Below are 16,173 nucleotides of genomic sequence, written 5' to 3' on the forward strand. Positions count from 1 at the left end.
AGTGGGTCATTACGGGCTCTAAACTAACATCTCATATAAATCCACGTAATTTTTTTATTCAGCATCATTTATTTTTATAAAATGGAGTTTCTGGTTCCCAAAATCAAAATTTCAGAAAAAAGAAAATTCATATATTTGAGTTATTTCTAAGCCAAATCAATGTTTTCCGAAACACTAGTGATGCTAAGTGCTTATACTAGTATATCTGAACCTAGCACTGACAGTAGATGTTGAACTGTTAAGTGATTTTCATTCAAGACTATCCCCTTTTAAAAATAATCACTTAGGCCGGGCATGGTGGCGCACACACTTTTGTAATCCCAGCATTCAAGAGGCTGAGACAGAAGGATTGTGATTCACAGACAGTCTCAGCTACTTAGTGAGGCCCTCTGTAACTCAGTGAGACCCGGTTTCAAAATAAAGAATAAAAAATAGGGCAGGGGGTGGTGTAATTTGAGGTCAAATGCCCCTGGGTTCCATTCCCAGACTCGCAAAAAAAAAAAAAAAAAGTACTTAGGCGCTGGGCATAGTGGTGCATGCTTGTAATCCCAGTACCTGGGAGGCTGAGAAGGAGGATCGCAGGTTCGTGACCAGCTTCAGCTACTTAATGAGGCCCTCTACAACCTAGTGAAACTCTAGTTCTTAAAAAAAAAAAAAAAAAAAAAAGGGCTGAGGGTGTAGCTTATAGGTAGAATGCCCCTGGAATCAATCCTCAGTAACACACACACACACACACACACACACACACACACACACACACACACACACACACCAACAACCAAAGAACAGTTAAAACATTTCAGGGTTGTCTCTTCATGCCAAATAGAATATGCTACTTTTAATCAATACTGAACTACATGCCAGGCATCGTGACACATGCTTATAATCCCAGTACTTAGGAGACTGAGACAAACTTAGTGAGGTTCTTAGCAACATAGTGAAACCATTTCCAAATAAGAAATAAAATAGGTCTGGGAGTAGAGCCTAGAAGTAAAAGGCACCTGAATTTCACCCCCAGTACCACACACCCACACACACACAAAGGCTAGGGGGTGCCCCTGGGTTCAATCCCTAGCACCACAGGAAAGGAAAAAGAAAAAAAAAAAAAAAACAGAACTATAAAAATTCTCTGAACCAGTCTGGCATAGTGGCCCATGTGGGAGGCTGAGACAGGAGGCTCGCAGGTACACAGCCATCCTCAGCTATTTAGTGCGGCCCTCTGCAACTTAGTGAGACCCTGTTTCAAAATAAAGAAAGAAAAATAGGGCTAGGGGTGTAACTCGGGAGGTACAATGCCCCTGGGTTCAATACCCAGTTCAGGGAAAGAAAACAAAAACAAAAAACCTCTCTGAGCCAAGTGTGGTGGTGGTGCAGACCTATAATTCCAGTACTTGAGGGAAGCTGAGACAGGAGGATCAAAAGTTTGGGAACCTGGGCACCTTAGTGAGAAACCTGTCTTAAAATATAAACATGGAGAGAGATGGGAATATACCTCAGTAATAAAGTACCCCTAGGTTCAACCCCAATACCACACACACACACACCCTCTAAGTATCAGTCATCCTATCAACTCAGAAGGCTGTCAGTAACATTGCAAGTTCAAGGTCAACCTAGGGAACTTATTGCAAGACCCTGACTCAAAATTTAAAAACAGAGCTTGGGAAGCTGGGTGTGGTGGCACACGCTTGTAATCGCCGCGCTTGGGAGGCTGAGACAGGAGGATTGCATGGGTTCGAAGCCAACCTCAGCTACTTAGTGAGGCTTTCAGCAACTTAGTGAGACCCTGTTTCCAAATAAAATATATTTAAAAAAAAAAAGGTCTGGGAGTATAGCCCGGATGTAGAAAGCCTCTGGGTTCCACCTCCAGTACCACCAAAAAATAAAAAAAATTAAAAATTAAAACAGAGCTTGGGATAGAGTTCAGTGGTAGAGTATTTGCTCAGCACGTATGAGGCTGAGTTTAATTCCCAGTACTATAAATAAAATAAAGCCACACATGGCGGGGCATGCCTGTAATCCCAGTAATTGGAAGGCTATGACAGGAGAATCACAGGTTTGAGGACAGTCTCAGCAAGCAGTGAGACTCATCAACCTTACGAAATCCTGTTTCAAATAAAAAGTAAAATAGGGCTGGGAATGTAGCTCAGAGGTAGAATGCCTGTGGATTCAATTCTTAGCACCACAAAGTAAATTGACAAATAAAATAATAAAAAACAAACAACTAATTGTAACATCCTTCTAAATAACATTAAAGTAATTCTGCCTCCAAGTGTTCCATGGTATCGACTATAACTCCTTGGTCCCTTTTGCTAAAGTATTCTCCTCAAAGTCAACATACCTTTCCAGTAATTCTCTACTTTCCTGTACATCTCTTGTAGAAAGTGTAAGCAGCATGAGGTTAGCATAGGCCAGAAGTAAGTCTTTATTAGTGGCTCGCCAGTTACTTTTATCAGACTCCAAACACTGTAAAGATTCCAGATATTCCTATTTTGTAGAAAGAACAGTAAAAATTTTATCAAATTTTAAGAAATTGACCATTTTTACGCCTACAAATTCCTTGGCCCATTCCTATCACATCTGTGAGACTATACTGATTTTTACACCAGCTTTATAAATAAAAATACCAAAAATTTACGTATTTGTCACATTTATTCCCCAATCTATCCATTATAAATGAAAACAATCCTAGCAAAAATTTAGTTGCTCTACGTAAGAAAAAAAAAATATTGTTGAAGGGCACTGCTTTAAGTACAAAGAAATATGTGTCTATACAGAAGTGCAGAACCAGGCATGTGGTCCACACCTATAATCCCAGTTACCCAGGAGGCTGAGGCAAGAGGATCACAAGTTAGAGATTCCACCAGGGCAACATACCAAGATCATTTCTTAAGAGGGGAAGGCAGACTGGGGACGTACCTCAGAGGTAGAACCCTCCTGGGTTCAATCCCCAGTAGCACACACACACACACACACACACACAAAAAGTGTTAAGAGACCCAACAACTTTCATCTACCTTAAGGGTCTGCACAACACACAAATTCCATTCTAAACTTGAACGCAAAGATCCCTTCCTCTCCACTTCATGGCAGTGGGCCACAGCATCCTTCAATCTTTTATTTGATCGATATAGTTCCACTAGTCGAATATTCACATGGACGTCATCAGGTCTTGCATAAAGTTCTGACTGAATTAAGTCAAAAAGTTTATTCCATCCATCTTCACCTTTACAATCTAGAAGCTGCTCCTGTTTAGGGGAAAAGTATTAAAATCATCATCATCATCATCTGTGGAATTTCAAGCAAGTCATGGTCCATCCACAATATTCAACTGTGATCAGCTTTAAGAAGGTGTCACCAAAGTACCATTTTATATACCTTCTTGGTCCCTTTACAGTTGTTCCCAGAAGCTAAACCTCAAGAATTGTATGAGTACAGAAGCATTCATAAATACTGCAATTATCTATGGTTGCCCATATTCACCCCAGAAACTAATATTAGAGTGCTCCGCATGCCTGTATCCCTCATCACCCAGGCTCCCCAGTCAATTCCTTCAAACTGCTCCTACCTCTGAGTCTAACTTAACCCCTCACCCCTCCGTCACTGCTCTGATGTCTTCATCACCTTCCTGAGCAATGCTTCCTCTCCTGGCATTAACTGCATGAGGTATTACTTCACAATAGCCCATCACCCCTCTGCCAGGAGAGCTGCCTCTGCTAGCCACTTCATGGAGAAGTAATGGGCTCTGTGGCCTACTCACACTCCACTGCAAGCTCCAAATCATACCTCAACCTCATACCTCTGGTAAACATTTTTTTGGGGAAAATGGATAAACTCTTCATCCTCCAGCAACTGTCACTGTTATTAGCAACTGGAATATATATAAGATACACAGCTTAATTTCTCAATTCTTCATCACCTTTATTAAGAGGCTGGCACAGGGAATCATAATCCCAGGCTGCTTTTAATATCATTATCTCAAACGTTACGTTTGTACTGCCTAGAACAAAATACTATTTCAACTCTAACAGACTCACACCTTCTCCATTCCCCCAAAAGATTAATTTTCCCACATCTTCCTTCAGCCCTCATTTTCAACTTGACCTCGATTCATCTTTCTCTAAGCAAACTGAAGCTACTGTATGTAAACCCATCTCACATAACTTGCACTCAGCTTTTCTGTCCCCTCTACTTGGCAAAGACAGAGCCCACCGTCAGCGCTCTGTACTGCACTGCCCTCTCCTCGATAATAGCTCTCTTCCCGGATCATTTCCATAAACTTGTAAAGAACACCATTATGAAACCAACTTCAAAATAAAAAGTTATAAAAATTCTATCACAAACATGTATAATGGAAGTAGAAGGAATTTACAGCATACATTTATAATTCAATTAATACCACACACATATTTAACATTGTATAACAATATACATTTAAAACATGTTTGCCAAGAAAATTTGGAAAGACTTTTTTCCAAAAATAGTTAGCAAACTATATTTTACTCAATAAAGAAAAATAATCAGCAAGATTTTCCTATCACTTTTAACTTTTAGTACCTTTTTTTTTTTTTTTTTCCTGTATTGGGGATGGAACCCGGGCGCATTCTACCTCTGAGCTACACCTTGAGCCCTATTTTTTATTCCTTATTTAGAAACAGGGTCTCACTGAGCTACAAAGCGCCTCACTGAGTAGCTGAAGCTGTCTGAGAACTGCAATCCTCCTGTTTCATCCTCCCAAATGCTGGGATCACAAGTGTGCGCCACCATGCTCGGCTAGTAATTACTTCTAATAGAAACTCTTTTATCTTTTCCTTGAAAACATCACTATCTCGTAATTCTTTCCATTTTTAAATATTATTAGAAAATTCTTCGAGTGTGCCATGGTGGCACACACTTGTAATTCCAGTACTTGGGAGGCAGAGACAGGAGGATAGCAAGTTTGCAGCAAACTTCAGCTGAGGCCCCCTGCAACTGACAGAGCCCCTGTTACAAAATAAAGAATAAAAATAGGGCTGGGAGTGTAGCTCAGATGTAAAATGCCCCTGGGTTCAATCCTCAGTACTATGAAAAGAAAAAATTCTTCTTTGTAATAACCCTAAACTGAGCCAGACGTGGTGGCACACGCTTGTAATCTCAGCATTCGGGAGGCTGAGACAGGAGGATGGCAGTTCAAGGACAGCCTCAGCTACTTAGTGAGGGCCTTTGAAACTCAGTGAGACCCAGAGTCAAAATAAAGAATAAAAAACAGTGATGGGGTGTAGTTCAGAAGTAGAATGCCCCTGGGCTCTATCCCTAGTACTGCAAAAACAAACAAACAACCTCTAAACTGTTAGCCTGTAGGTAATTTCTACCAATAAAGTGAAGTTTTGATAGTTTAATTTAAATCCTTTGCTCTACTATTAAGTACAAAGCTATAAAAAATCTATAAAATATTAAAGGGTAAATGAAATTCCACTTGTAAAGCATAACAGTGCTTAATAAGACAGCAGATGCTCAGAAAGATTTTAAAGATATTTTTAAAATAAAAATTTGAAAGAAAACACAATTAGTCAGTTTAAGGTTTACTCATTGATTATAATTTAAAACTTTAGCTGGGTATGGTGGTGCACTCTTGTAATCCCTGGATTCGGGAGGCAGAGACCAGAGGATTACAGTGCACAGACAGCCTCAGCTACTTAGTAAGCAGCCCCTTGCAACTCAGTGAGACCTGTTTCAAAAATAAAATTATGAATAAAAAATTAGGGCTAGGGGTGTCACTCAGAGGTATAATGCCCCTGGGTTCTATCCCCAGTATGGCAAAAAAAAAAAAAAAAAAAAAAAAAAAAAAAAAAAAAAAAAAAAAAAAAAAAATCCAAATAGTTGGGCTTGTGGTGCATGCCAGTATTTGGGAGGCTGAGACAGGGGGATCGCAGGTTCATGGTCAGTCTCAGCTATTTGGCGAGGGCCTCTGCAACTCAGTGAGACTCTGTTTCAAAATTAAGAATAAAAATAGGACTGGGGATGTAGCTTGGAAGCAGAATGACCCTGGGTTCAATCCTTAGTACAAATAAATAAATAGAACTCCAAATAATAGAAATGGCCTGTCTTAGCTATCTTCTTTTATGTTACATTTTGACTTTACCTTCAGCTTATAAACTGCAGGACTTCCTGGGAAAAGTTTAGCTGCTCTTTCAACCCAGTATTTGGCTCTTCCATCGGTGACATCATTTTTACAAAGCAATTCTGCAATCTTCAACACAAGATCTTTCTGTGTTGGATTTAATTCCACTGAACGCTGATATAAGGAAAGTAACAAATTAATAAATAATACATTGGAAAAGAGTGCAGTCATACAAATGTTAAAAATTAATATTTTTATTAGGAGAATGAAAAAAGAATCACAAGAATATAATATCTGGCCATGTTAAACTTAAAATTTATAGGTATTAAATTATTGTATACTTTGGGCCAGATAATTTTAAATCTATTCCAAGTAGTGTCACTTAATGATAACTCTGGTAACCCATGCTTGTTTTCATGACATTTAGAAAATACATCCAGCCGGGCGTGGTGGCGCACGCTTGTAATCCCCGCGCTTGGGAGGCAGAGACAGGAGGATCGCGCAGGTTCGAAGCCAGCCGCGCGCTCTGGTTTAGGAGACCCTGTTTCCAAAATGAAAATGTAAAAAATAGGTCTGGGAGTGTGGCCCGGAGGTAGAAGGGCTTCCAGGAACCCCAGTACCACCCAAAAAAAAAAAAAAAAAAAAAAAAACATCCAAATTATTTATTACAAAAGTTACTCTTGACCTCATGTTTGGCTGCACAAAAGCTATATTTTAACATTAATCTAATTAATGTTAATTAATTACCTTGTAGCATTCAACAGCTTTGTCTGTGTTTTCCTCTGCTTCATAGAGAAGACCCAGAAATCTGTGAGCTTTAGGGTCCCTCTCTTGCACATTAATATATGTACATATGTACCTGTTTTAAAATAGCAATACAAAAAAATCATCAATTATTAAACTTACAACTTTTCTTTGTTTTGTTTTGGGTTTGGTGCTAGGGATGGAACCCAGGGGCATTCTACCTCTGAACTACATTCCTAGACTTATTTTACTTTTTTTTTTTTTTTTGGGGGGGGGAGGCTTGTATGGGGATGGAACCCATGAGCATACACCCCCCTGACCTATTTTTTATTTATTATTTTGAAACAGGGTCTCAGTAAGTTGTGGAGGGCCTCACTAAGTAGCTGAGGCTGTCCGCGAACCACTATCCTCCAATCTCAGCCTCTCGAATGCTGGGATTACAAGCGTGCGCCACCATGTCCGGCTTTTTTAATTTTTTTTTTTTTGTGTGTGTGGCACTGAGGGTGAAACCCAGGGACTTTTCTACCTCTGGGCTATACTCCCAGACCTATTTTATACTTTATTTGGAAACAGGGTCTCATTAAGTTGCTGAGGACCTCACTAAGTAGCTGAGGCAGGCTTTGAACCAGTATGATCCTGTTTCAGCCTCCCAATCGCTAGGATTACAAGCCTGTACTACCACACCTGGCTTATTTTACTTTTATTTTGAAACAGGGTCTTATTGGTTGATAAGTCTCATTACTTGCTGAGGCTGTCCTCAAACCTGCAATCCACCTATCTCAGCCTCTCAAGTACTAGAATTATAGGCATGTGCCACCATGCTTGGCTATAATTGTACTTTAAATGTTAAATGAAGAGTAAATCCTTAACCAAAACATACAATAAACAATTTTTGTTTAACAATTATTGACTACCATTATTTTAAAATGGAACATACAAGCCGGGCATGGTGGCTCATGCTTGTAATCCCAGTACTTGGGAGGCTGAGACAGGAGGATCGCGCAGATTCAAAGCCGTCCCCAGATACTTCATGAGGCTCTCGGAAACTTAGTGAGACCCTGTTTCCAAATAAAACATAAACTAGGTATGAAAGTATAGCCCGAAGGCAGAAAGCAGGGTTCCATTCCCAGTAACCCCCCCCCCAAAGTAACATACAATCTGGGCATGGTGGCACATACTTGTAATCCCAGAATTTGGGAGGCTGAGACAGGAGGATCATAAGTCAGCAGCCAGCCTTAGCTCCTTAGTGGGGCCCTCCACAGCTTAGTGAGACCCTGTTTCAAAATAAAGAACTAAAACAATAGGGCTGGGGGTATAGCTCAGAGTTAGAATCCCCCTGAGTTCTAACAGTGTACCAAAAAAACCCCCAAAAACAAACAAAAAAAACATGTAGATAACTCAAAAGTATTCACAGAAACAGATAATCCTTAAAATACAGCTGATAACTTAAACCTTTTACCATTAAGGACTATATTTGCCAAATGTTTTTTCTAATGCTACCTACACATAAGAAATGAACATATAAATTGCTTTTTCTTCCTCATAGTATTCTGGTAAAGCATTAAAGAGTTTTGCTTATACATAAGAAAAGTCATAGTACTAAAAAAATTTAAAGTTATCATGAGGCAAAATAATAAATAGCAACAATTTCCAAAATAACAACTAAGAGAATATATTTACCTTTTAAACAAGAAAATTATTTCTTGCCAGGTATGGTGGCGCACGCTTGTAATCTTAGCATTCAAGAGGCTGAGACAGGATGATCATGGTTCAAGGACAGCCTCAGCTACTTAGTGAGGCCCTTTGTAAGTCAGTGAGACCCTGTTTCAAAATAAAGAATGTCACTAGGTTCCATCCCCAGCACCACCAAAAAGAAAAAAAAAAGAAAATACTCCTAATTTCTATAGTCAGCTAAAATTGAACAAAAGTTAATTATATTACCAAGTAGAATCAATTACCATTTCTGAAATCAGTAACAACTAAAAATAAATATCTTCCAAGTTCAGTAAATATTACCATAATAGAAATTAAACCAAAACTTAAGGGGGCAGTCTCAGGTAACAAGGAACAAGGGTTCATAGCCCAATATTTCTAGTTAAATAAGATACTCTGGTTTCTTTCTTATCAAGCATTCCCCTCTTCCTATCAATGCTTATAATAGTCTCCTTCCCTCCTAATGTCCTGCTGTAGGCTATTCCACATGTGGAAGTCACAAGTCAAAATTCCTTGCCCCATGGGTGAGACAGAGTCTGAGAACATCACACACAGAGTCAATGAAAGATCTTTTACACAAGCTATTCTGCCCAGTAATCAGTTTCCTTTTGTATTTATTTGTCTTTCCCTGCTAAGTAAAATATTAGATACCTAATCAGCGTGTTAGACATAAGTACGGTCCTCTTTCATTCTAACCTAGACGATTTTTATACATATTCTAAGCTAAACAAATCCCTACCCTATACAAATACATCCTGCAAGAAATATTCATTCTAGGCTCAACTTAAAATCAGTCTGATAGTGACAAAGCCTTTATTATAGGACACACATAGGTAAAAGTATTGTGCTCTAGGTTTTCTTCCTATTCCAAAGAATATCAGGTAAGGCACAGATTTTTTTAAAACTAAAGCATGTTTAGAATTTGGTACTTACTTTTTAGCAAGATCATATTCTTTAGCTTCATAGTATAGCTTTGCAAAATAAAATCCTTTCATCGACTTCTATAAAAAAAAAGGTTGTTTTACTTTTCATATTTTTAATATTGCACAACTTTTTATTAAGGACAAAAATTTGCTCTAGCAAAATTAATATTAAAATATTTTATTCTAGCCAGGTGTGGTGGCGCACGCTTGTAATCCTGCATTAGGGAGGCTGAGACCAAAGGATTGAGGTTCACGGACAGCCTCAGCTACTTAGTGAGACCCTCTGCAACTGAGAACCAGTTTCAAAATAAAGAATAAAAAATAGGGCAGGGGGTGTAGCTCAGAGGTAGAATGCCCCTGGGTTCCATCCCCAGACCCGCAAAAAAAAAAAAAAAAATTCTAGTTGGGTTTTGTGGCATACACTTGTAACTCCAGTACTTGGAAGGCTAGAACAGGAGGATCACAGGTTCACGGTCAGCCTCAGTAACTTAGTGAGACCCTATTTCAAAATAAAAGAATAAAATTGGGCTAGGAGTGTAGTTTGGAGGTAGAATGTCCCTGGGTTCCATTCTCAGTACCACAAAAGTAAAATATTTGAATTTTTTCACTTAAAAAGTTAAAAAAGAAAAAGAAAAAAAGCTGGGTGTTGGTGGGAGACTTAAATCACAGATTTGAGGACAGCCTCAGACACTCAGCAAGGCCCCCAGCAACTTAGTGAGACCCTATTTCAAAATAGAATATAAAATAGGATCGGGACTCTAGCTTGCAGGTAGAATGCGACTGGATTCAATCTGCAGTACCAACAATAGAAAATTAAAAAAAAATTGGTCCAAGAAATGCTTATACATTTGAAAAATTATTATTCCAAGTTTTTATAATTCTTATCACAAGACAAAAGATATATTCAACAATGGCAAGACAAGTAGACTTCAGAAGTTAAGAATTCATATCAAACATGGGAGGCTAAGGCAGGAGGATCACCAGTTCAAGGCCAACTTGAGCAACTTAGCAAAAGTGACTCAAAATAAAAAGGCTGGCAATGTAGCTCAGTGGTAAGTTACTACCTAGCATGTGCAAATCCCTGGGTTCAATTCCCAGTACCATGGAAAACATTCCTAACAGCCTTGAAAACCTTAGAAACTGTGTGGTGCCTAGCTCTCTCATACTGTATAGATAGGTAAACAGAAACCAGCTTTTCTAGGGAAGTAAGCATACCAAAAACTCCTTTTTCTATCATGTTGTAAGCCTCTGTGGAAAATAAGCAAATGCTTCAGATTGATTAAAGCACTGAAGATTCCCTGATTCATGTACTATTCTCTCTACTGATCAGTATTTTACAATCAGAGAATCAAAAGGAGGAAATGAAAATTGAATTCTTCAGGGAATAAACCAAGTCTACACCTTGGAGCTTTATTTCCATTAACTACAAAGTCCAGAGTACAAGTAAACACAAGATTATGTTCAATTCATAATGTGATAAAGACTATTAGGCTGTCACATCTTGTTTCTGACGGTTATACAAGGCCATGGGGAAAATATATAGTTTTAAAAACAGCCTATAGAATGTTTTCAACTGTATGTTGGGTTTTTTGTTTTTTATGGTACCAGGGCTGGAACCTCTGAGCTACACCCCCATGACTTTTTTGTTCTTTTATTATGAAACAGGGTATTGCTAAGTTCGGAGGTCCTAACTAAATTGCTGAGGCTGTGTGTCAAACACCACATTCAGCTTCAACTCTGTTTCTGAGTAGGTATATATAAAACTGTGATTACCCTCCAAATTACAAAATGAAGGATTTTTCTGTAGTTTTCTAATTTCCTAAAATAAACTCTTATTACTCAAAACAGGTATACACTAAATGTGTTTTTCTGGGTTGGTTTTTTTTTTAATAGGAAGATAATGTAGACTGAACCCCAGGGGTATTCTAATGAGCTACACCCTCTTTTCAGGCCTATTTTACTTTTTACCTTTGAAGAAAGGTTTTGCTAACTTGCTAAGGCTGGATTCGAAACTATGAATCTCCTCTCTAAGCCTATTGAGCAGAGGCGCTGCAGGCATGTGCCACCATGTCCTGCTGACAAAATGTTATTTCTACCTAGTACTCCCAAAGTCAAATGAAGAAATGAACACAGTTGAAAGGTAGGATAACTCTGATTCTTATCTAATTAGAGAATTTTTTCCCTAGATAGGTAGGGTTTTTTTGTTGTTGTTTTTGTTGTTGTGGACTGAATCGGAAGTCTTGCATGTGGCAAATAAACAAGTGCTCTACATTCCTGGCCCTATTTTCTCTATTTTTTGGTTAGTATTGGGGATTGAATCCGAAGGCATTCTACTTCCCAGGTACACTCTCAGCCCTTCTTAGGATCTCATTGAGGCCAGTCTCAGGTCTCAAACCTACAATTCTCCTGCCTCATCCTTCCAAGTACCAGTGGTATTACAGGCATGCATCACCATCCCTGGCTTCAAATTTTATTGAGAGTGAGTCCTCATAAATGCCAAGGATGGCCACAACTATGACTGTCTTGTCTCAGACCCTGTGTAGCTGGGACTGCAGGCATGCACCCAACAATTTCTAGTTAATTTTCTAAGGCAACATATACCTTTTCTGAAGAGTGTCATTAAAATCAATCAATAATAAGGTTAAAATTCCAAAATAAATAAACTTACTGGAGAGGGTTACATGTATAAATTGAAAGTATGTAAGCCCTGGAACCATCTGAATTCTTTTATACCTGGTCTTTTCTAGGAAACACTGTATTTCAAAGAATACTAAAACAAAAATAAAGGCTGTGTTTCTTAAGACCCACAGAATTTAAGATCTGTTCACTATGCCTATAATTCATGAGGCACTGTTATAGGCACCAAGAATTAGGGCAAATAAGACGCTTCTGTTTTCATGACGCCTGCATTAGGTGAAAAGCAAATAGATATCCATGTGGGAACAGAGCCGTATTACAGCATTTCATTAATCATATTACTTAAAAATTTAACAAATCTAAAATCAGTATTCATTTCACAAATCACAGGTATGCTATTATTGCTATTTAATGGACAGTGTTTGTTCATAGTTGAGAGTAACAATGAAACACAGAAAATGGCATCTTAGATTCTGCAAAAGAGACAGGGCTGCCAGAAAAGGTCCCACTAAGGAAACAACAGATCTAATTTAGTGAACAGAAAAAGTGCCACTGAGGCAATGTGTCATTTCTCTAATAAGACCTTTTTTGTGTGTGTATGTGTGGTAGTGGGCCTTGAACCCAGGGGCATTCTAACTCTGAGCCGCCTTTTTTTTTTTTTTTAAAACAGGGTCTCACTAAGTTGCTGAGGCAGGCCTCAAATCTGCAATTCTCCAGGCATGTGCCATGGCATCCGGGTTGGACCATTTTCATATGCACAATAAAAAATGCTTATAGTACACATTCTTTACTAACACACTTTACTCATTCTTACTGTTAAGAGGACAGAGAGAAAATGGGGATGGTAGTGCACACTTGCAATCCCCAGTACTTGGGAGGCTAAAACAAGAGAATCACAGGTTCAAAACCAGCCTCAACAACCCAGTGAAGCCATTTCAAAACTAACAAAAAGAGGGCTGGAGGTATACACAGCTCAGAGATAGAATGCCCCTGGGTTCAATCCACAGCCACAAAGGGAGTTGGGGGAGAAGTATTATATCACTAACTTTTTAAGGAGTCTTAAACATGATTCTTAAGGCTGTTCTACAGTCTTCCCAGATTGTTCTTTGTCGCTGTGTTGTGTGTTTGTGAAACAAGAATTTGATTTTTATGCCTTAAGAACAATCTTTGCTCTGGCTGATTACTCTATATACTAAGGCCTTTATCAAAAGAAATTAATAAATATCCTTAATTTTTCAGTTTCTCTAAAATTACTTTTAAATTTGGTACTTATTTTTGTAGAATTTTTTAAAAAACATAGCTGAGCATGATGATGCACACTTGTAATCCTAGTACTTGGGATATTGAGACAGGAGATTGTAGGTTTGCAGCCAGCCTCAGCTACTTAGTGAGGCCCTCCACAACTTAGTGACACACTGTTTCAAAATAAAGAATATGGGGTTGGGGGGGGGGGTGCTTGTAATCCCAGTATTCCTGATGCTGAGACTGGAGGATCTCAGTTTGCAGACAGCCTTGGCTACATAGTGAGACCCTGTTTCAAAGTTAAAACAAACAAACAAAAATAGGGCAGGGGGTGTAGTTTGGAGTTGAATGTCCCTGGGTTTCATACCCAGACCCACAAAAAAAAAAAAAAAAAGATTAAAATAAAGCTGGAGCTGTATCTCAGAGGTAGAATGTGTATAAGCGGCATGTTGTCCCTCTGTGCACACAGATATGTGAAACCGTCCATACAGATGCCATAAGCTTTTATTCATCCAGCGCACTTCTCCCAGGCAGATCGCTCCCCCCACCCCCGTTGCGGTGCGGAAGGGGGTGTGTGGGAGAGCCTTCCAGGAGTGTAGAAGTCTGACCCCCTGAGATAGCAGGGTCTTCTTTTTTATTGAGGGGAGTGGTCTCCATGGGAATCACAGAGCTCTACGGGGTAAGGAGGCAGGTCCTTCCTGCCTCCTGGTTTCCAGCCCCGTCCCCTGCATCCTTGGGGACTTAAACGTAACAGAATGCCCCTGACTTCCATCCATGGTAGTGAAAGAAAAAAAAAAGTAACTAAGGCAGGCACAGTGCATGCCTGTAATCCCAGTACTTGGGAGGATGAAACAGGAACCTAGTAAGACCGTTTCCAAGTTTAAAAAAAAAAAAAAATCAGGCTAGGGGCGTAGTTTGGAAGTAGAATGCCTCTAGGTTCAAATCTGTTACGCCCACACCCCCCAAAAAGAGAAAAACATCTACTGTCAATATCCTGCTCAATTATCTGACCCTGGACAAGAATCTTTAGTTTCTGCAGGTCTCAATATGCACAGGATTTTGGGATACGCAAAATAAGCTATCCACACTTTGTTAAAAAGTCATAATTAAGTCGGGCACAATGGCCACAAGCCTGTAATCCCAGTACTTGTGAAGCTGAGGCAGAAGGATCAGAGGTTCAAAGAGAGCCTTAGCAACACTGCCAGACTCTCAGCAACCTAGCAAGACCTTGTTTCAAAATGAATTATAAAAAGGGCTGGAGATATAGCTTGTAGGTAGAACTCCTCTGGATCCAATCCCCAGGACCATACAGAGACACATTTATGTTGCTGTAAAGGTTCACAAACTCTTTTTTAAAATTTCCTTAAAGATCTTTACTTTTTCACAAACCCTTGCCCAGAACGGACTTTGAATGAATGATTTTTGAACATCAATAAAAACAATAAATTGTACCAAACACTTATGCTCGCCATGTGTCAAGAGTTGTCCTAAACGTTTAACATATATAACTAATTCTACCATCGTCACACCTCCCACTTTATTGATGAAGTCTGGCGCCCCAAATTCCGGTTTATAAACTGCCAAACTGTTATAATACAACCCCAGGCAAACTGACTCAAGATACTGTGCACATCCACCCTTAATGGCTTTTCCTTACCCTCGGGCTCCGAATCACTAGTTGAACCCAAAACACACTCAGCAAATCATAAACAAACCCTAAAGGCCATGTTATGGAAAAGCTTAAAATTACAAAACCATAGAATCTGCAATTCTTATATTCCGCTTTAATTTTTTCTTTTTTTAAAAAAAGAAGGCAAACACAGATTCCAAATAGGTAGGGGGAGAACGAGTGGGGAAAGACCTTTACAAAAGCACCGCGACAAACTCCTCCGCTCCGGGCCACTGGTGCGGCTGGACCCGCGAGGGGCCGCCCCGGGCGCCCACGCCGTCGCCGGGCCGGCTGACCGAGGCCCCCGGGAGCTGCGTCAGCCCCGCCGGCTCCCAGGCCCGGGAGCGAGGCTGCGCGGCGGAGCCGGCGGTGCCGCCGGATGCAGCTCGGGAGCGCCCATGCCGGGGAGGAGGCCGCGCGGCCCGCGGGGGAGGAGCGGGAAACGCCCGCGCAACGGCCGCTCGCCCGCCACGCCGCCCCCCGGGCCGCGCGAGCCGGCCGGCGCCGCCACCCGACGCGCCGGGGAGAGGCGGCCCGGGAGCCATGACGCCGGCGCGGCGGCCAGGCCCCGGCGAGGCCCTCCCCCGCCCGCTCACCTCTCGGGGCGACGGGGCGGAACCCTGCACCGAAGCGATGTAGCGCTCCACGTCCGCCTTGCTGCGCCTCATCGCGCAGCCGACCTGGCTCCCCGGGCGCGGGAGGCCGGCGCAGGAGCCAGGAGCACTCGCGGTCCCCAGGACCTAAGCGCCCGAAAACCCGTGACGCAGCGCCGTTGCCGGCGGGGGGGCGGGCCGGCGTGCGTGCGTGCTGCGTCAGCACTGTGCGCCACGCCGCCGTCGGGGCGCGCCCGCCAGCCTCTAAGCCCCGCCCACCTCTAAGCCCCGCCCGCCGCGCACTGCGCGCTCACCTCCAGGCCCCGCCCACCGCGCACTGCGCGCTCGCCGCCAAGCCCCGCCCGCCGCGCACTGCGCGCTCGCCGCCAAGCCCCGCCCGCCGCGCACTGCGCGCTCACCTCCAGGCCCCGCCCGCCGCGCGCTGCGCGCCCGCCGCCAAGCCCCGTCCGCCGCTAAGTCACGCCCCGTGAGCGGGACAGGAATATGCATCTGTAGGCAACCCGCTACTACTGAGTTGTTGTTTTTTTTTTCCCC

The 16,173-nt window shown here is 41.4% G+C and overlaps 1 protein-coding gene across 5 annotated transcripts in view; it reads right to left on the reverse strand.

The window, feature by feature from the left end:
- Positions 1–15,845, reverse strand: part of RGPD4 (RANBP2 like and GRIP domain containing 4) — a gene marked incomplete at both ends in the record, with an annotated part of 67,610 nt that extends 51,765 nt beyond the window's left edge. For 3 of the 5 annotated variants that reach the window (XM_080711088.1, XM_080711087.1, XM_080711086.1), the window contains 6 exons: positions 2,339–2,484; positions 3,015–3,245; positions 6,119–6,271; positions 6,845–6,956; positions 9,488–9,555; positions 15,622–15,693. In XM_080711088.1, the coding sequence (XP_080567214.1) occupies positions 2,339–2,484; positions 3,015–3,245; positions 6,119–6,271; positions 6,845–6,956; positions 9,488–9,555; positions 15,622–15,693 (782 nt within the window). Of the gene's footprint in view, positions 1–2,338; positions 2,485–3,014; positions 3,246–6,118; positions 6,272–6,844; positions 6,957–9,487; positions 9,556–15,621 lie in introns of all 5 variants that reach the window. The other 2 variants (XM_080711089.1, XM_080711090.1) reach the window with 2 other exon arrangements.
- Between the last annotated feature and the right edge of the window lie 328 nt (positions 15,846–16,173).

This window comes from Muscardinus avellanarius (assembly GCF_963383645.1).
Source record: "Muscardinus avellanarius genome assembly, chromosome: 15".
Classification (NCBI taxonomy): Eukaryota; Metazoa; Chordata; class Mammalia; order Rodentia; family Gliridae; genus Muscardinus; species Muscardinus avellanarius.